This window comes from Haemaphysalis longicornis, unplaced genomic scaffold (genome assembly GCF_048455015.1).
Source record: "Haemaphysalis longicornis isolate Haplotype H1 unplaced genomic scaffold, Haemaphysalis longicornis Haplotype H1 scaffold_8, whole genome shotgun sequence".
NCBI lineage: Eukaryota > Metazoa > Arthropoda > Arachnida > Ixodida > Ixodidae > Haemaphysalis > Haemaphysalis longicornis.
The window spans coordinates 125402754-125424355 of record NW_027526445.1 but is presented as its reverse complement, the minus strand read 5'-3'; the positions used below and the strand labels follow the sequence as shown (position 1 = coordinate 125424355).

Here is a 21602-nt window from a genome sequence, read left to right as displayed (position 1 = left end):
TCTGTATCACAGCCTTTGTTTTTTTCTTTGTGATAACAGCAAGGACCCCGCTTGGCTCAGTTTATTCTTGTCCTGAACGAGTAATTGCAGCAACTAGCCTGAATCACTGCACCAAAAAATTTCATTATCTTATCTCTGGCTGCAATGTTTCCGATTTCCTCCTATGCCTAGCCTCATCTGGCAAAATTTTGTAACCACAACATTTAAACACGCGTAGAAACACTTTAGAGAAAAGGCGCCCCTTCGAAATCGTTCTAATAAAACTCTGCATTATCTTCTGAGATATGGTGCCCATGATTTCTGTACGCGCTCTGTCCTTAAAACCAGTAATTCGTTTTCTCCATTACAGCAATGTCATGATGGACGTTCTTCACCCAAATAATATATTTAAGGAGCCGGACCAAATTGATAAAACCGTTCCCGTGTAAGATATCTTCCCACTCGTTTGTGATTGGTCAGTGTCTTGGTCATCATCCATCTTAATCTAGGCAATCCAACATCACATAGGTGTCGGCCAGCCACACATGACTCTTCTGATGTCTTGGTAGCAAAAAAGCGTAGTGAATATGGGCCCAAAGTTCGACAGCGCCAAATGCTTTCCACAGCGAATATTTTTTCCAGGAAGCACCCTAGCAGCTTTCACTGACGTACTAGCTTTACCATGCACATGTCGCCCCGGCTCGCAATCACACACGGGAAGTGTCAGTGTGATGCTCACCTAAGATGACCTTCCTCCAGAAGATCGCCATCACTTCCATGCCGGTGAGATAAAACATACAGGAAAAGATGGTGAGCAAGTAGTGCGGTGATCCAAGGACGGCTTTGATGATCCTCGTCCGTTCGCTGTTCAGGTACTCGGCCTGCGATAAAATGCCGGCACTGCATTATTGCTGTTGTTTCTAGTCTTCTCATAGCAGCAGTACCAGTAGTAACCGTCACAGCAGCAATAATAGTAGTACCAGTAGTAGTAGCTGTTTTTGAAGTAGTAGCAGTAGGACTATATCAAGAGTATTCATGCTTCGCTACTGCTGCGCTAGAACACCTACAGTGTTCGTAAGCGTATACAAATACAACAACGTGAAATATGTGGTGAGGTGGCATATCATCGGTTTATGGCAGTGGGAATGCGAGTGAGTGAATAAATTTTAGGTATTGAGCCTCAGGGCGCTGTCACTGACAACACTTTCGTTGCCAGTAGTAGACTTGCAATTATTGCAACATCATCTTAAGCAGCAGCTACTACCGCCACCTACATTGCTCCTTTGGTACCGCAATTACAGTTAGTAGCATCTCCTTCTGCAGCTACAACTGCTACAGCTACCTCCGTTGCAACTATGCTACCAACACCACAGTTACTAACTTCTGCAGCTGATAAAACTGTGGAGTTTCAGTCCCAAGGCTTCAACAGCAGATACAGACTCCCAGATACCTGTCCCTTCTACAAAAAACCGCATCCTGTAACGACGGGTTGATGAACAAGCCCTTACTACTACTGCTGTGGTTGAAGCTGCGAATAACCTAACAGTATATACCCGATGCGTTCCCGGTTGTTGGGCTTACCCTGAAGTTGCGTTGTGAAAGATCCACCCTACTGGAACTTTTTTTCGTTCTATATATTGTTTGAGCGTAACGCTTTTGGTGGTGATGCGTTTTTATCTCGCACACTCCTGAGAAACGTGCAAATTGAGTTACGCCATGTCTATTTGTAACTTTACTCTTAGGCCATGAAGGCACTTTTTTCTTATTATCCTTAATTGAAGATACCTTCCTTACTCCAATCATTGTTTCTGCTACGCAAACAATATTTCTACCGAATTACGCGCATACACATTTGCAACGCGTGCTCATGTGCGCTTACCTCGAAATTTTTGACCGGTTCCAGCTTTCTGATCATCGCCACGACCACCTCGACAGAGACGCCCACAAAGCTCAGAAAAGCCCAGAAGCTGACAGCTACGGTCATGCCATGCCACACCCAGACGAAGAGGAAGGCCAGAGCGATTCCAGCCAGGCGCCACTGGTATTTCCGCTCCGTGCCTGTTAGGGGCAGGTAGACGTACCTGCATGCGTGGAAGGTGCGGTGGTGGTTCAGCGATTGCGGCTACAATGAAGCCAACCGGAGAGCTCAAAAAATTTCGAATGCTGTTAAGACGAAAGTCTCGAGGCGGACATTTTCGCGTTAACCGTCGCCGCACTTGTTCTAAAAAATTTGCTGAATTTCTGAGAAATGCCTCCTATACCTATACATTGCCTGTATATTCAGTGTATATTATACGACGCTTCTCTCGATTTTGAGTCGTTGTATGTAGCCAGAGTTGCCTATGAGTATCAACTTGGGTTACTTTCACCGTTGTACAAAGGTTCGATTCCCAGCCGCGGGGGACGCCTTTCTGATGGAGGTGAAAAGAGAAAACGCCCGTGTTTCAAAATGAATCCGGAGTCCTCAACTACGACGCGCCTCATCGCGTGTGTAGCGTCGGTGCGTTAAGTCTCAAAATCACCATACCTTCGCTGTTTTTATTTCGCGTCTGGCTATGTCGCGCTGTCATGGTCGGGGGGGTTAAGTTGCCCCAAATGCTGACTAACATTTTGTTGGACTAAAAGTACACACGTTTTGTCGTTGTCAGAGCTTTTCTTTAACATGTAACGATATATTGTGCGCTGAAAATAGGTTATTAGTGCTTGCATTTCTCTCTACTGTTTCTCTTCCCTTTTTTGTGATACGGTACAAAGCGCTGAGAGCTAGCCGCTTCTCATTGGCTTACACTTTTGTGACAGATATTTGGAGATAATCAGAAATAGTCTAACTGAAGTTATGTCGGTATAATGGTGCCAAGAATAAGGCAGCCACCAAGCTCCTCCTCGGCAAGCGTCCCTATGCGGGTGAACGCAGGAATCTACTGTAGCGATTCATTCACCGAAGCTATCCTGGAAGCCACAGCCGCCTTACAGCAGGGGCAAACATTACATGCGCACGACACGAACGAAGTTGCCGGCCATCTCCATTCGAGCCAATTGGGCTAAAATAGCTTTGTTACATAAGTGTGCGTTGGCGGTGAATGGTTGCAGTAGGCTCTTGCATTCACCCGCATGTATACATCTCTTGACTGCGCTTCTGCGTACGGTGAAACATTTTGATAAAATAGAAGCTGAAACAAGGCCTACCGCCTTGGTTGAGGCATTCGGTTTTAGGACTTTAATTTCCGACTAAATCATTTATAAGCAACTAAATAAGCTGGTTTAGAGATCCACGGGGGCTTCTATTCAAATAAAGAACTATATCATGGAGATTGCGCGGCGATTTATTCACATAAGTTATAATCTTCAAATGTGCACAACGATAAACCTAACAAAAGCACAGGGCTCAAGAACAGCAGAAGGAGAATCATTTAGCATTGTAATCCTCCATAGTAATTTGGACCTTGTTTATGCATCATATGTTCTGGGCGAGTGTTGCCACGAGCTAATAGGAATAATTTTCATTTGCTTACGTCTCGCTTGCGTTTGTGGTTTCACTTTCATTAAACATTGAGCAAATAACACATTAAATTTATTCTTCCACTCCCTTCATTTTGATTACACTCATCATCGGTGCATTGCGTTTTACGGAGCGCATATTATATAAATGTCATACTTTTTGATCCACAGGTGAAGGCCGTGGTCGAAGTACCTGAGAAAGGGGAGAATAAAAATGCGTAATTGTTTCCAAGATTCAGTATCGGTACACGCAATTTTAGTTAATAAAAAGAGCGAAACGTGCGATGTATTGCCCTGCAACGCGAAAGATTCAGACGCGAGTCACAAAATGTCGGCATTGACATCCCTATCTAAAACTACGGTGCACAAGCAATGGTTACAAGAGCAGAACAGGATTAACGCTGTCTGCACGGGAGCACATCGAAAACACCCTCCGCGCAAAAATAACTAATACTGGTACTCAGAAAAACCTTACCCCATTTTTTTGTGAGCATTGATGGCGTTACACCCCCTGGCGCTGCCGCTATTCCATAGCGCGTCACCATCTCGCAATTCAAGCAGGTGCCTAGAAGTTACGAATTTCAAATTCGGTAGTAGGTTGGTTCAAGCCGACCATTGTGTTCTTGAAAAAGCTGATAAAGGCTGTTACACACTCAACATGTGCCCCTTTGTTACTATATGAGAACTGGTCTTTGCCGGCATCGTTTCCTTTTGCTTTTGCGATAGTTAAAGTAAAGCAAAATTTATTTCCTCAGTTTTTGTTCCAGCACCCGTACTTTTGCATAATGGTAATCCTCAAGGGATATTTCGTCATGTAACTAAAAAGAAACATATCCACACTTTACCACCGGCCCGGAAGGCAGTTATAGAATTGTTTATTAGTTATGGCTAAACAATAATGGCAAGGGAGAAAATAACGGCATGCTCCATACCAACCCGAAGTAATATTAGCGCCTAATTTGTTTAGAAGCTAATTATCTTTTTTTTCCGCAATAACTACAAACACGTGATGTCCGTGTCTGTGTTTGAGTAAGCTCACAGCTGTGCTGTACTTTGCTGTCACAAAGTCAAGCATATTATCGCTTTTAAAATTTCTTTCTTTTCCTTCGCATCACATAGCCAAGCGTACAATCACGAATAAAATTGCTTGATTTTCGTTGCTGTAACAAAGCCTAGTGTAGCACCGCCTTTAAAATTGCTTGAAGTTCGTATTTAAAGAGACTGAGGAAGGAAGGGTGGGGAGGGGGGGGGAAGAGGGCTGGAAGTTTTTATACCAACTTTTCCGCACGAAAGTGTCTGCAGTAATTACCTCCAAAAGTGGGAGCAAAGGTGGCCCCTTCCAACGCACTTAGCAGGCGCAGGAAGTTCAAGGCACTCAATCCTGGCAAAGTTGCGGGACATTCCGTATTGGATCAGGTACTTCATGTAGAAGAAGATGTTCAGCATGATGCCGTAACCCAAAAGGCTCGTGAGGTCCAGTTTTTCCACCATGTAAGGGGCGTTCGTCAGCGCGCCGCTGCACGGCGTTAAAAAGAATTATCGTCCTCGCACTGAAAAATGATATAACACCATTCCAGTATAGAGTGCGCACCCAATTGTGCCTGGAAGACATCTTCTCCTCAGAGAAGTAGCTAGAGTAATTTTGTAGCCAAAACCATGCTTGGGACACAAATCTTGGCGATTGTTTCACTGATGATTTTACTGCAAAAACAAAACCATTTTTTCTTCTGCAATAGTACGGCCACTGGGGAGGGGTTAAAGCGCTTATATTTTTATTCCAGCGATGTTTCAACTACCAGAAGTTTACAAATTCTGAAGTTCGACTTCGGCTGTGTAAAGGGTATTTATGCGTTTTTCACGTGACCACAGATAAAAACCGTGGAGGCCGGGAAGCGTAGAATACAAACATTCCGTTAGTACCGCAAGAACATACTGTCGAACATTATGAGCCATGATTCTAACAAAAAATAAATTTACTTGGCACTTTCGATGTTTACAAACACCTCTGAGTCAAATTTGGAGTTTCTTACCTCGCCGCCTTGTGCGCGTTTCGTTCCTTCGTTCTGCTTCTTCGGTTTGTTTCTTCTTCGCCGTTATAGCAACAAAGCTGGTGTAAAGATCATTGCGGCAGCGAAGAAGAAGCAAATCGGCTTGGATCGTGGACTTAAACTGCCGTGATGGTCGTGAAGGTTGCGTACAGCTTCGCTACCTTCAAGTCCTGCGCGTTAGTGGTAGCTCCCTTCATTTTTTTAATGCCTGTTTCTGCACTGAGGTGGCAACTGCAGCTCCCAGCTTTACAGAACCCTCTCAAACATATCCCTCGGCATAAGATTGACCCACAGTGCAATTCCAGGTTTATACGAGGACTATTTAAAAACTGAGGGTGTCCTGCACCGATTAGGTCTAAATGGTTCATTCACTCGCGGCTTTTTATTTCAACTGTGGTAATCACGACGGATCAGCCATTGTGCTTGGTGTGGCCTACGAAGGCACACTAAGCACAAAAGCTCATCCGCCGTTCCTTGTACTACCGCCCGCAATATTCTACCGATCGACAAACAGCGGAAACAACATTTGTGGGACTGCAAAGAAGAAACGCCTTAAACCTTTGTCCCTTTCTCTCCCAATGCGCTATCATGCTGACGTGGAGCTAGTCACAAAGGCACTCTGGACTTTTTTATCTAATTTAGGATTGGCTCATCTGCTGGAACGTTGAGATCCATCAAATCTTTTCTCTCGATACTGGAACTTTTTCTAGCGCTTTCTTATTTATTTTGTTTTTTCAGCCTTCTCTTTGTTGTTTCTAATTTTTCTCTTTTCTTTTTCGCTTCCTCTGTCCACCCCATCTAAAAAACAAGTCCCGCCGTTGGTGGGTCAACATGGTCAGTATTCATAAAAGGTCTCTCTGTCTCTCTCGATTATTCGTTTGAAGTTGCCGCTAAAATTGGGATGATTGCTGTCGAGACAAAGCAGTTTTTTAAGCAATGTTGTCTTTTTTATTCGGGTCCCCTTTAAATCAATGTGATATCTTTAACTAGGCAGGCTATACCAGAAAAGCAAACGCTAGTCGTGAGCGTAAATCGAGCATCGATTGTGCCACGGGTTTCTTAAGGACGGCAAGAAAAGAATGAAAACGCCATCAAGAACCAGTTACGAGCGTTCTGTTACAGCCCAGCGGACCGTCCACAGCCGATACTCACGTGTAAAAGACGTGCAGCATGAAGTCCATCAGCACAAAGTGGACACTGGAGCGAAAAAACCCTGCCACCAAGAACGTCAGCTCTTGCAGAGTGGGCATTGGCTTGGGGGCCTCCATCTGCGCATTGCACGATCACAGGTTGCCCGTTTTACATCAAAAATGCGTAATTAGTGTCTGCCGATGCTTTCATAGGAAATAAATCACAAGGCAGCAACATAAGCGCAGCAGGTTTTAAAACTAATAGCATAAACTCAACACTGAATTGCTGTGCACGTGGCTGTTTTAAGCCCTAGTGGGGATAAAACATAAACAAATATCTCTAACCAAATGAGTATTCATTGAACCGCTTGCAACACAGCCATTGAAAAATTTATTGGAAGGGGAGACCAGATGAAATTTTGTTCTGAAAACCGTAAATCTGACCTTGTTATTATAGACGAGCTTCCGCTTCTCATCACCAAGACAATTCTGGTAGCGGGAAAGAGCGAACTCAACAGTACCTGTTGGCATTTCCTTGTTGGCACATACCAATGTGATGATTGCAATAAAATTGTGCTTTAAACTGCGGAGTTCTATTGCTACGGAAATTGAATTGGTAATAGCATTGCCACCTCTCCCCTTCTCTTACCTCCAATGGCAGCATTTTGTTTGAGAACCGGAGTATAAAACTTGTGACTTAAAACTGCAGATTTAGCCATACCTGGAAAAAACTGCACGATATACTGACAATGTACTTCGGCTTAGCTGGTTGGCTGTTTTGTTATGTTCAGTTGCAGCAGGACCTTTAGAAAGCCGCTCTTAGGAAAGCTATCATTGTACCAACCAGAGAATATTGTCAAAAGCATCGGCTTTCGGCCGTATTCTCACGTTAACGCCGTACAAAGCGTTGTTTAGCACATCAATTTGGGCAGTGGCACTCTGTTTCCGTGTTGCCTTTTGCTAGGCTAACAACAGAAACTGTATCCTGTGCCCCAGAGCTTTCGTCTAGTCACATAGAGTGCATTTGCAGGCAAAACGGGAAGCGATGCTGCGAGCGACGAGCGACGACCAAGTCTTCGCCGTGGAAGAAATAGCTTATCGCTTGGCTCGCCAGGAAAAATCGCTCGTCCCCCGATCGACTAGCCAATACGACCGCGGTTCAAGGTGGACTCACGTGATCACATTTCTGTGGGATTTGCTACTTCATGATCCACGGCCCTAAAAAGCACCGTGCATCGATACGAAAAGCTTTACAAATATATATATCGATGTTCACAACGCCCTAGTTTGCTTACTTTCGAGATATGTCACTTGTGTACTAAAATTAAAAAATAAAACTATTGCTTGCTAGACAGCTCACGCCATCTAGGAAAAAGTGGATAAACCAAAATGCCTTCCTTGTTCATGTCTTATCACAGAAAGTGATATATTTCTGAAAGAAGCAAACTAGGCCGCTGTGAAGATTCATATGCATTTGTAAAACCTTTCTCATCGACGCACGGTGCTTTTTAAGCCCGTGGGTAATGACTTAGTAAATCCCCTAGGAATATGATCAGGTGAGGCCCCCTTAAAGTGACACTGAAGTGAATTTGTCAAGCTCCCGTTTTTGCTTGCACTGCGTAGACTGCCTCAAATTAACACAGGTTTTATAGTTTATCTGGTTGATAAGACGGTAATTGTTTTATACTACCCGAAAGAAGAAAAACTACAATGCGCGGTCTGCGCCGACCGCACCAACTAAACGCTGTGACGTCGGGAGGAGGTGCACCGTGATTGGACGATGTTCAAGGTTAGCATTCAAACAAATTTCGGTTTCGGTTTTGCAAAACAACATGCTTGACATCCAACGGCATCGTTGGATGGGCATTCTCGATATCTCAGTAATCGTGGTACCGTGCTGCTGTCATGTTGTCGGCTGTAAAATGCCTAAGATAAACCTCCCTGGACGGATTGTAATCGTAGCAATCACTAGCCGAGGCCTACGCAGTAGATGAACGCCCTCCGCATCACCGCCGACGCTCAAATTCCGTGCGCTTTTCTCCCATATTTAGAGCTTGTCGCACTCATGCCTGTATTCTAAAAAGCGTGTTCGCACCAGGGCAATGGTCAGCTATTTCTGGCCTGTGCACATTGCCCGCAAGCAGCCGGTGCTTGTGGCAACCGCATGTCAACGAGAACTCGCTGGCGCGTCAGTGTCAGTCTGCGCGCGTTCTGCGAACTCGCTCGTGGAGCAGGGCACGTTAGTGCCCAAAAATACTGAACTCACCAAAGAAAACATAGGCCGAACACGAAAAAATCAACTTACAAAACAACCTGATGCACCCTCTGGGATTCGAACTTGCGACTTGCAAAATAACATACCTAGCCCGCCAGACTACTTGGCACGGGCCAGAGCTACCCATCAATAATATATAAGGTATTGTCACGGCGCAACACTTGATGAAGGCCAGCACGAGAGAGGAAAAGAGGGTGTGTTTCGGAAAACTTGTGCCTGATGCCTGGTAGCAGTCACACCAAGAACACGCGCTCACGAAGGGGCACGTTCTCGTCTTCTTCGCGGCTTAGGAGGTCATGATCATGCTTGTGATTTCCATGATGAGGATGAGGATGGTGGAGACACGCCAGAACGGCGCACACCGGCTCCGGACGATTGGCGTCTGCGCTCTGTCGCTGGTTACACACGTAACAGTATATAATGAGTAACCAGTTTACACTTTCATTAAGTTTAAGCATTTCAAGCAGCTTAGGTAGCTATTTGTTGCACAGCGCTCTTGGAGTAAGCGTCCCCCGAATTTCCACAATATCTCACGTCTAGCAATTCGATTACTTAGACGGAAAAGCGTTCGCAGATGTGTGGTCGTGCTGCTGACCGCTGTGCTTGTTCACCCAGCGCAAAAAAGTGTTTCCTGCTCCCTAGTTTTGCGGTGTACGGTAAACGTGTCAGTTGATTTTCTTTCCTTAGTACCTATATTGACTTCCCTGACTCTTCTCCCGCCTTCGAGTGGCCTTAGATTTTTCTACTAGCGTACCAGTCAACGAAGCGTCGCATGTGCGCTTGTACAGCGCTTGCGTGGAGCGCATCGGACTCAGAGCTTGATACAGTGTTCAAACTAACAAAGTAAAAAAAGGCACATTCTTCCATTCACAAACGTGTTGTGGCTTAGTTTCAACTGAACGGACGAATGGCGACGACCCGTCGGCGGCCGGTGGACTAAACGCTGTGCCGACTGACCCTGTCGGAGAGCGGCCACCAGTCAAGCCAAGTAACCTCCTCCTGACGTCGCACGAAAACGGCACAGAAAATGGGCGAGGATGCAGAGAGGAGGGCATAATTTTCGAATTCATTTTTCTACTAAATAAATTCAAGTAAACGCACTCTGAGTTGACGAAACATGACCTATGGACTCCGGACTACAATTTGCGCTGGTAATCCCGCAATACTTACAAATCACTCAAGTGTCCCTTTAAGGGGCAAAACTTCCAACTTAGAAAAAGAACGAGAGGAAGGGGTGAGCGGCAGTGTGTATCCCAGAAAAGTAAGACCAACGACTTTGTGCAATGCGTTTATATCAGTATTTTTCGGTAAATGCGGAGATAAAAAACCTTGCGGCGGCGATTAGTTTCATAATACTATTTGTATATAAACAGAAACATTTGACATCACGTTTCAGAGTCGCTCGCACGATCTGTCTAATGTCCTTGCCACGGTGAGTGACGGGGACGAGTGACTGCTTATCACCATCGCGTCGACTGCTAAAATTGCTCCATGTGGTTACCGCTTTACACCTAAATGTATTGCGTTGTCCAATACACAAGTGCGGTTATGTGTTACTCCGTGGATATGTGGTGCTGCGTGGATCCCATATGCGCGATTAAATAATGATTTAGAAGCGTTGGTAGCAACATGCATTGTCCTCACAGCGGTTGTGTAGTCTTCGTAGTTCTGCACGGGCCCCATGAAGAGCGGGGGTAGGTACATGACGTAGTCCAGTGTCTTCAGGTAGTGGGGCATCCGACGGTGTCGCTTATTGTCACCGGTGCTGGCCTGGCTCCAGATGGACTCTAGAGAGAAGCTGCAGCAGCGAAGCACCGTCCAAAAGAAGGCCACCACGGTCACGAAGTAGGCCGGGCCGCCGTATCGTTCAAGCACAATCTGCGTGAAGAGAACGTTGAAGGCCTTATGGGTTGTTGGATTAATTAATTAGTTACAGCAGCTATATATTTAATTAACACGTTCACTATTTCATTCGTTTATTATTTTATTCATATGCTTCTCGAAAGGACCATTGTACGCACTAAGCTGATTTCTGAAGTTCTTTATAGTTCTCGCATGTAATAAAGGGGCAAATGAAACTTTACCTTCCCCTTAAAATTGAATTGTGGCAGTGACTGTTGCACGTACGGTTGATTTCTACACAGAGAGACAGAGAGAGGAAGAGAGAGCGAAATAAATGCTATCAAGAGAACATTATAAGCGAAAGCAACCAGCCTTGCAAAGGCTGGTTGGTTGCACTTACAACAACATCTACACGCGCGGCAACCACTGAATCGTGCCAGCTCCTCCGAACACCTTTCTTCCCGTATTGTTCCATTGCAAAGCAGTGGATAGTTGTAGTAGCTGGAACATAACGGTCGCTTTTTTGGCTACAACGGTGACTACTATATTCTAATGGGGGATCACTACGACTTTTGGTTTCGCAAAATTGTCTTCCTTGCGGCTTTTGTTGTGGAACTGCATGATGTTACACCGTTCTACTTACGGTTGACAGTGTTCTCGAAAAGTATAGCCCACTAGATTGACCATTTGGAACACTGGTCTAATTTATATAAAATTTAACCCAGTTCCACCTTGTGTGAAATCTGGTGAAACTGCGGAGCTGTGGTTCTCTTGTTTCGGCTGGAACGTCAATGGGTGACTGCCAGAGAACACCAGCGCCGTCACTATGCATACTCTACGGTTCGCGCATAGGAATCGGCAGCTAAAAGTCAGCGGCGGTCGGCTCCTTCCCAAATAGGGAGGGAGAGGAACTCGGCACTGCGAGACCACTGCGCCCTGTACCGGTTGGTCTGAGAACCGCCTGGCCGGCGGTTCTTAGACCCACCCATAGATGCTACCGACAAGTCTGGGAACGTGCGTTCCGCACGACATTCAGCAGACGTGCGAAAAGATTGATTTGATTGATTGTAGGGTTTAACGCGCCGACGCAACGCAGGCGATGAGGCGCGCCGTAATGGAGGGCTCCGGATTAATTTTGACCACCTGGGGATATTTAACGTGCGCCAAAATCTCGTACACACGGGCGATTTTGCTTTTCGCCTCCATCAGAAAAGCGGCCGCCGCGGCCGGGAATCGAACCCGTGACCTCGTGCTCAGCAGCGCAACGCCTTAGCCACTGAGCCACCGCGGCGGGTCATGACGTGCGAAAAGGCTCGCTTTACAACAGCTACGTTCTTTAAACTTAGGTTGGTGAGTACCGTACCAAAATGAACTTTTCGACCCTTCTTTAATTTTTATAGAGTTCTTATAAAGGTTAAAGAACTCATTTGAAACTCGTGCCCTAACACATCATCTACAAAAGGTCTCTATAAAATTTTAAAAGTTATCTTTTGATACAGGTTCACTCTATTCTGACTCAGTATTGATTATATCGGCATTGTACCGAACTGGATCAATAAAAGTTCTATTTATCACTCTGTAACAGCCGTTCTTTTTTTCATGTAGTTTAAGTTACATAAAGTGTCCCATTATGGGTTCAACACAAATGCCATAAAACTTTGAAAAGAACCTTTTTATATGAGTTCATTCTTCTGAGACTCATAAAGGTAGTACTACTATCATTTTATCATAGTGGTTCAATAAATGTTTTTGTCCTTTTACTGATTTCTTGATGACTCAATGTGACGAGGCCAAAACGTGACGGTGACTAGCTTAAAAAATTTATTGCCTATGAACTGGGACGTCTCGATAGAAACTTTCTTATGTCCAGACCAGGGTTGCTATTCCAGAAGGATCGAGTAGCGTACGGTTTCAACGCATGGACGATGGTCACAAAGAAGCAGCTTTTGCTTCCTTTTCGGCTTCGTTATACAGTAAAGCCCACTTATATTGAACAGAGCGAGGATTGTAAAATAGTTCGATATAGCGAAAATTCGATATAGAAAGTGAAGCAAAAAAAAAACTTATATGAGAGCAATCTTGCCGACGGAGTCACGAGCTAACGTTGAGCTAGCTCTTACCACCCTGCAGTTCACTATTGATGCGACACTATCTCGGAAAGAAAACAATAATATATCGGGGTGGAAGAACTGCGTGAGTGTAGCGTGCTTCTTGGAGCGCAACGCCTTTCTGGTGACTGCTTGCTTCACGGTATCTAAACAGTCGACAAGCACAAGATCGCTGCCCTCAATGGCACTAAAGTATGGCCGTAGCAGGGCCACGGCAGCGACGTCTTCGCTCGTGTTCGGAAGGGGTACGGAGTCTTAGGCGTCTTCGACAGAGCGTAGACAAGCATGGATACAAGCGAATAACGGCGAACCCAGCGAATAGAGCAAGTGCGCGCAGCGAGTGGCGCGGACTTGAAGTTCGGTGACACCGCAGCCCGCAGCGCCCAATGTGGCGCTTTCGGCTCCAACGGCATGCATGCGCGGATCTCGTCCCCTCTGCAACGGCCAGTTTGGACGCGCCCGAACTCCGACACCCGCGCCACCTCTGCGCGCCGATGTATTGCACGAAAGCCTGCCGCATGCCAAAGAAGATCGAAAAATCCCGCGCGGGAGAGTTCGATATATCCATTGTGAGCAAAATCGCCTTCGATATCAAAAGTTTTAAATGCATGTAATTTTTACCAGAATTATACAAGGGTTCGATATAGGCAATAATTTGAAATTTCCGACTTCGATTTAGGCCGGCTTTACTGTAGCCACATTCAGCTGTACCAAATTTGTGTATGCATGTACCTAATTTTTCCAAATTGACTAAAAGCATAAATTTTGCACATAAAACTGTCGACGTCCCACCGGAAAGAATCGCAGCGAGACTAAAAATAATTCATATCTATGCCGCGCCCATTATTCTTGGTATTTTGAGTAACCTCTAGCCTAAGTTATATTCTAGTTCAAGTCAAGCGTTTAGAATATGCTTACCCAACTGGCCTTAAACTACCTAGCTGGACGTGTCAACGCCTGCTGTCGGCCTACTCACCCGAAAGATGTCAAACTCGAAGATGTTATAGTGGGCCACCAGGGCAACGCCCACAATGTAGACGACGAGGGGAACGCCCACCAAGACCAGTCCGTAGAAGAGGGCGTGCTCGAGCAGGAAGAATACGGGGACCAGGGGGCCCAACTTCAACGCCAGGAACAGCAGAGAGCTGACTACGTGGAAGTACGGCACCAGCTGCGAACCATGTCAACCATGCCATTGGGAGTTAGAGGAGCACCGTCATAGGGTTTCATCCTTATACATACCAGAATCAAACCTGGCTCTGTAACTGCGTGCAGTCCTAAGCGCTGCCATACCAGCTAGCAGCGTTCTTCTGCTAGTTGGCTCGGCTAGCCAGTTGGCTTCTTTTCTCTTTCGTAGCCAAAATCGACAATAAGGGTCACACCTTCTTTTGTTCGTTTTTCATGAACCTTCTAAATAATTCCTAACAAAGAAATCTTCCGAAACTCTACGTTTTTTTTTTATTAAAATGACTTTAATAATCTACAATAACATTGTGTGTTTTAAAGGAAAAGCCCCTTAGGGGCCAGGGCTGTTAGCGTCTCCTGTCTTCGTCGTCGTAACGGTCGTCTCATGTAGTCCCGGTACTAAAACACCGGGAAACGTGTTTACGCCTCGCGCTAGAACGTAACGCACGCTAAAAAAACAGCGGCACACTCGTTTACACGCCTCGCGCTACAGAGGAAGAGGCAAAAACTTTATTCGACTGAAGAGCTGGTAGGTGGGCGACGCTCGTAGCCCAGGACTCCGTTGGCTCTAGCCGCCGTATTCGCCCTTTCGGTCAAGAATAACTGCCCATTCGAGTAAGAGCTGGCAAATTCACTCTCCCACTGCTCGTAGGTAGGACTGCGAATTGGTTTCAAGCCTGGGTTATTCTCGCACTCCCGGATCGTATGATCTAGAGTAGTGCGTTGGCCGCAGAAGCTTCGCGCTTCAAAGACAAGAGACTCATGTAGCAAAGCTGTATACATCAGACCCCCAGCGGTTTCATCTCCGTTGGCAACAACTCCAAGGCACCAATAATACACGTATACACTGGATGCTTCGCCCCTCCCCAGGTTTCACGTAAGTGGAGATGGTCTTTTTTTATTTTGCAGCCATGCGCAACATTTCATCTTTTTTGTGAGCCTTCCAAAAATAAGTGGAAGGTTTATATCCGGTACATAACGGCACGCTTGCTGAGGCGCGGCTTGCCTAGACACTGACGCCAGGTTTTGTTATAGCGTATTCTAGTATGAAGCCTAAAGGGACACTGAGGTCATTTGTCAAGCTCCCGGTTTTGCTTGCACTGCGTAGACTGGCTCAAATTGGCAAACTTTTCATCGTTTATCCGGTTGATAAGTCGGTAATTATTTTATAAAGCGGGAAAAAAAAATTACCATGCGCGGTCTGTGGGGGCCGCACCAAATAAAGGCTGGGACGACAGGAGGAGATGCACATCGATTGGACGATGTCCAAGGTTAGCATTCAAAGAAGTTTCGGTTTCGGTTCTGCAAAACAACTTATGCTTGACATCTGACGGCATCGTTGGATGAGCATTCTCAATATCTCAGTAATCGTCATACCGCGCTTCTGCCATGTTGTCGGCTGTTAAATGCCTAAAATAAGCCTCCCAGGACGGCTTGGAATCGTAGCAATCACTAGCCGAGGCCTACGCAGTGGATGAACGCCCTCCGCGTCACCGCAGACGCTCAAATGCCATGCGCTTTTCCCGCATATTCGGAGCTTGCCTCACTCATGCCTAATCGCAACAAGCGTGTTCGCACCAGGCCAAGGGTCTGTTGATTCTGGCCTGTGCCCACTGCCAGCAAGTAGTCGGTGCTTGTGGCAACAGCACGCCAACGAGAAATCGCTAGCGCGTCCGTGTCATGGTGCGCGCGTTCTGCGAACTCGCTCGTGGAGCAGTGAACGTTACGGCCCAGAAATGGTGAACTCAGTTTAGAAAACATGGGCCGCAAACAAAAAAAAAATCAACTTACAAAAAAAAAAAACGACAGCATGTACCCTCGGGGATTCGAACTTGCGAATTTCAAAACCATAACCCCTGCGCTTCAGGCCTCTCGGCCACGACCTAGCGCTGCCGAGGTTGAATACATAAGGTATGTAATGTACAACCAGTTTACACTTTTATTTTGTTTTAGTATTTCAAGCACTATCGCGGCGCCACTTAGTCAAGCTCCCTGTTTTGCTTGCACTGCGTAGACTGGCTCAAATTGTCACACTTTTCATCGTTTATCCGGTTGATAAGTCGGTAGTTATTTTATAAAGCGGTAAAAAAGAAAAACTACCATGCGCGGTCAGTGCCGGCCGCACGCGAGAGCGCCACGCGGGAGCGCGTGGCGCGAGCTACTACTAGAGCTTCCTAACGGCGCCGCGCGGAAACAGCACGCCTGCGCGTTGTGAGGGTCCGGAGCACGTCCGGAGTCCGGAGCATCCGGAGAGTGCAGAGCTCATCGCGCGCATCGCGTCATCGGGCGGCAGCGCGTCGTCTGCTACATGCGAGCTGCCGGCGCTGAACGAGCAGCAGACGTTGCCAGCGGCCGTGAACCGCATTCGCAGATACGCAGCAAATTTTTGCTCGAAATAAAGGTCACATCGCGGTTCGTTGCTCAGTTGCGCACCGCTATTCTGCCGCCTTTGCGTTCACAAGCAAGAATTGTCACCGCGAGCTGATGAATCTTTGATGCGTGACCACACCGGCTATGCGCGCCCACTGCCCGCATCGTCTGTGGGGGTGTCATCTTTAAGGGAAGTTTCTTTTTGCGGGCTTAACTATGCCCGAAACGCCGGTCATGTTGAATTACGTTTTACGCCAGTGATGTAGGGATCCACGCATATATGCATTTTGTGCGTGTTCTTACTTCATCAACAAGCTGCCACCGCTTTCCGCAAGTTCTTGGGCTTAAGAGACGCTATAAAATACGCACAAAATGCGCCAGTGACGGAAGGGCCGTAGCATCTCAACATGTCAAGAGCTCCCGAAGAAGACAGGCGCCGGATCGTCGAATTGTCGAAGAAGGGCTACTCCTAGCGTCAAATCAGGGAACTCGTGAATAGGCCCCTGCATACGGTGAATAGGACTGTCCAAGCATACCGCTGCGAATGCCGAATCTGTGACGCACCTCGAGGCCACCCTGCCTGGGGTTTGGCCCTGGCCCCCGTCCATACGGCCCGCTCGATGCAGGCACACCTTCAGCAGACCGGCATCCAGCAGCTGGCATGAGTGCCGAAAGGAGCCGACCTCAACATCGTCGAGTATGTTTGGGGCCGCATGAAAGTGGCGCTGAACCGGACCGCCACGCCTACGGCCACTGCGGACGAGCTGTGGGCCGCAGTGCTCGCCGAATGGCAGCGGCTGGCAAGCGACACCTCACTTGTGACAGCGCTCTACGAATCGCTTCCGTCAAGAATGTCTGCTGTCGTCGAAGTCAACGGCGACATGACGCACTAGTAAAGGCGTCTCAACTGGTTCGTTATTATTTTTCATCGGCCCAGACCACCGTCTTTGATTAGAAAAGCTTGAAATAAAGTGTTCCTCTGGGCCATTTCCTTTACAGCACCTTTTGTGCTGGCATTACCATGCGAAATAATTTGCGAGCTCGCCTCAGCGATAAGCCCGTCGCTGATACCTTTTCGCCTTGAAAAGCACACAAAATGTATTTACCTTCCAACAAAGTTCGTAAAGTTATGGTTTTGCCTATTGCGTAGCTCGAGGAGACAATTGTTATCTGCTAAAAAAAATCCTGCGGTTCACTGCGGTTCACGGCCACTGGCAACGTCTGCTTCTCGTTTAGCGCCGGCAGCTCGCATGTAGCAGACGACGCGCTGCAGCCCGGTGGCGTATTCCCAAACCATATCCCGTAGGGGCCCAGGCCGACCACACCCCCTAAGCAGGGGCGCTGCCAAAGAGAATAAAAAAATTGCAATTTTTTAACCTCCTTGGACGCAGCACCGTGACGTCTATACCTATATGTGCGCGACTTCATGCAAGGTGGATTTCTTTTTTTTTTTCCCCTCCCCTCGTTTCGACTGCTTGGCAGGCGGTCGATAGATTCGCTCCGTGGGCGGGGCTGGCCTGCGGCGCTGGGGAAGCTGACGCACATGTTGTAGAAGCTAACCTTTTGCACCTGAGCCCCTGATCTCTCCGTGCTCTTCTTGCGCACCTGCAAGTTGACGTTGACCTCCGATCGTGTTCCTAAATAAGCGCTCGACTCGGTGCTCGAAGTGCGCGCGCGCGGATGGACGCTTTCACGCGCATGTGGCAATTATACACAGTCCGGAAAGCAAACACCCTCATTGAAAGCTCATTCTACAGCACACAGAAGGGTATACAATTGAGTTGGGTGCTCTTTCACTATATACACAGCTCAAAACACGATTCGGTGCTGCAGGTAAGGATTACAAGAAAGGCAGCCAATTACCCATGACTACATTTACAAACTGTCCTACTCTTGCGAAATATTACAGCTGCATTAGCTGCTACATTTTGGCACTTTCATAAGCACTATTACATTGAATTTCGTTAACATTAACTTTATTGCATTATTCTTTATCAGGAACAGTGCCACTAAGGAAAACATTGACATTTTGTTAAAAGCAATGGAAGGTGTGAATCGTTCTTGCAAGGGTGATACATTGATAAGAAAGACCCCAGGTCAAACGTACACGTTTTACACTCGGTCATGAATTCTGCATAATTTGCACTGCTGGTCATAACAATTTAGGAAACAATATCGAAAATGTATACCAACCAAGGGCTAAGTAATAGTTGGATTGTACAGCAACTGAAGTAATGGAGGAGTTTGATATATGTCTTCTGTACAGGGCTATTGACCACAGTCTCTTCACTGAAGCCACCAAGCCGAGTTTGATATCAGTAATCATGCGTGCTACCACTCACGCTGTTGCCAATGTCGATCAGTTATTTTTAACAATTTGTGCTTCATGCACATAGAGATTTTGCTGCATAAGATACGTTATTTATAAATAGACAGCTCCAGCAGGATCCGAATGGCGTTGATGCCCCCCCCCCCCCCTGTAATCGGGAAGGCACACCAAATCGTTACCACTTAATTTGGCTCTGTCCATTATTCGACCGTAATCGCCACCAGCTTTTAACTCTAGGTCCCGCCCCTGCGACTGAACAGGAACATGTTAGTCGGGTCCGGGACGATCCCACAGCAATTACCGAGTACGCCCTTGAAAACAGACTCTACAAATTGGTGTAGCAGCCTGGCCGACTTTCCCGTTCGGTATACAATGTGACTGTCTGCAGCGTGCACTGTTTTCAGTGTGAACCGCATTGTCACAGTGTGAACCGTACTTTTAAGTGTGAACTGTGCGCTTTGCTGCCACTGACTGACTTTAATGTGTTCATTTTGCGATTAGGACCCCAAGACTGCAACTGTGTTCATTGTGCGAGTTGTGCCCTTCCCCTTTTCTCCTCGTCCTTGCTCCCCCAGGGCCCCATGGCCTCTCATTTAATGCAGTGTTACACTCACTCATATACGTACATTCTTTTCGCTGGGACTAATGAGTAGTTGCCCGTGAGCTCGAAGTCACGGTAGTCGCAGCAGAGATAAAACTAAGTAAAAAAGTTATCTCCTTGGCGCAGTATATTTACGATAGTGATCTCGTAGTCCAAATAGGTTCAAAAAATTGTCACTTTTAGAGATCCACTGATGGGTATAGATGAGCAGTTGTGTCTGTTTCCTGCGACGCATTTTTAGCTACCGCATATATATATATTTCTGTAGTGTCTGGCCTTTTAATTCGCCAGCATTGTGTCACAGCTGGTGCCTCAACTGTAAGCCACACACACGCAAAAAAGTATACAAATGTATAAACAAGAAATAGCAGGAATAAAAATATAAATAGTACAACACAAGTTGCCCGCGGAGCGAATCCATCGGCCACCCGCAAAGCAGCCGAAACGAGGCGAAAAAAATAAAAAATCAACCTTGCATGAAGTCGCGCACATATAGGTAGAGACGTCACGGTGCTGCGTCCAATGAGGTTAAAAAATTGCATTTTTTTAACCTCATAGGCTGCGCCCCTGCTTAAAGAGTGTGGTCGACCTGGGGCCCTACGGGATATGGTTTGGGAATACGCCGCCCATGACGCGATGCGCGCGATGAGCTCTGTACTCTCCGGACCCCCACAACGCGCATGCCTGCTTTTTCGCACGGCGCCGTTAGGAAGCTCTGGTAGTAGCTCGCGCCACGCGCTCCTGCGTTCCCACTAAGTGTGACCGCGATAGTACCTTAGGTGACTATTTGTTGTATAGCGCTCGTGAAGTAAGCGTTCCCTAAACTTCCACAGTATCTCACGTCTAACAATTGCATTTCTTAGACGGAAAACCATTCGCAGATGTGTGGTCGTGCTGCTGACCGCTGTGCTTGTTCACCCAGGGCGAAAAAAGTGTTTCCTGCTCCCTAGTTTTGCGCTGTATGGTAAACGTGTCAGTTGATTTTCTTTCCTTAGTACCTATATTGACTTCGCTGACTCTTCTCCCGCCTTCAAGTGGCCTTAGATTTTCCTACTAGCGTACCAGTCAGCGAAGCGTCGCATGTGCACTTGTGGAGCGCTTGCGTGGAGCGACCCAAACTCGGAGCTTGATACAGTGTACAAACTAAAAAAGTAAAGAAAGGCACATTCTTCAATTCACAAAAGTGTTGTGGCTTAGTTTCAAGTTAGTGAGTGAATTGCAACGACCCGTCGGCGGCCGGCGGACTAAACGCTGGGCCGACTGACTCTGTCGGAAGGTCGGCCAGCCGTGCAGTAGCGCAGCCAATTGCCAGCTCATCTCCTCTGGACGTCACACGAAAACGCCACAGAAATTTGGCGAGGGTGCAGAGAGGAGGACAGCATTCTAGAATTGATTTTTCTACTTAATAAATTCGCGTATACGCGCTCAGAGTGGTCGAAACATGATCTATAGACCACAGCCTACAATTTGCGCTAGTAATGCCTCAATGTTTACAAATCACTTCGGTGTCGTTTTAATGTGCACCTTAAAGCCAAAAGTGGTTAAGTGCGCGGAAACACTACGGAGCGGTAGCAGGAACGACATATCTGAGGACTTCCTCGTGCTGGGATATGACTACATAATCTTTAAATAGTTCACAGTTTTTTTTCCTTGCAACAAGGCCGGGCATGGCATTACGGCATTAGTTGTACAGAGGTCTAAATGCGACAAGAGATTGTAAAGCCTATGTTGGTACTGCGAATTCCTTCACGACATTAGGAAAATAAATACAATTATTATGGCGTCACATGCGCAAAGTAGTAGTAAAGAACATAAGTGGAAAGGTATTCGTTCGTTTTATGAAATATGTAAGCGTACGTCAAGGCTACTTGCGGTTCCGGTGCTCTTCCCCATGCGGGAAATATCAACGTGTAAATAGTGTAGGAATACTGTTGCGACCGGGTGGCCCGTCCCGAGCTGAGCTCCGTCACCTCGGACATACGTGTGCTAGCGTGGTGTGAAGAGCGGCCAGCCGCGGTTGCAGCCGTGAAGAAGTCCAGAAGCCGTAGGCTAACGTAGTTGTTTACTTCATAGCGAGAGGTGAGCCGAAGCCACAGAACAATGCCCCGACGGGCGTGGTAACAGTACAGGACTCGAGCAGAGTGACGGCATGGATTCACTGCTCAAGCAGGAATGATCTACAGCGCTTGGGCGGCTCGTATTTATACCCAAAAGCACAACGGTCAAAACAGCGTTCC

The 21602-nt window shown here is 46.8% G+C and overlaps 1 protein-coding gene across 4 annotated transcripts in view; it reads right to left on the bottom strand.

Moving 5' to 3' along the window:
* The window catches only part of LOC144149950 (protein-cysteine N-palmitoyltransferase Rasp-like), a 45132-nt gene that overhangs the window by 4617 nt on the left and 18913 nt on the right, over positions 1 to 21602 (bottom strand). For 3 of the 4 annotated variants that reach the window (XM_077681701.1, XM_077681698.1, XM_077681700.1), the window contains exons 5-11: positions 13857 to 14051; positions 10575 to 10808; positions 6678 to 6793; positions 4787 to 4993; positions 3635 to 3670; positions 1859 to 2060; positions 719 to 860 (exon numbers count right to left, since the gene is read on the bottom strand). In XM_077681701.1, the coding sequence (XP_077537827.1) occupies positions 719 to 860; positions 1859 to 2060; positions 3635 to 3670; positions 4787 to 4993; positions 6678 to 6793; positions 10575 to 10808; positions 13857 to 14051 (1132 nt within the window). The remainder of the gene's footprint in view (positions 1 to 718; positions 861 to 1858; positions 2061 to 3634; positions 3671 to 4786; positions 4994 to 6677; positions 6794 to 10574; positions 10809 to 13856; positions 14052 to 21602) is intronic. The other variant, XM_077681702.1, reaches the window with a different exon arrangement.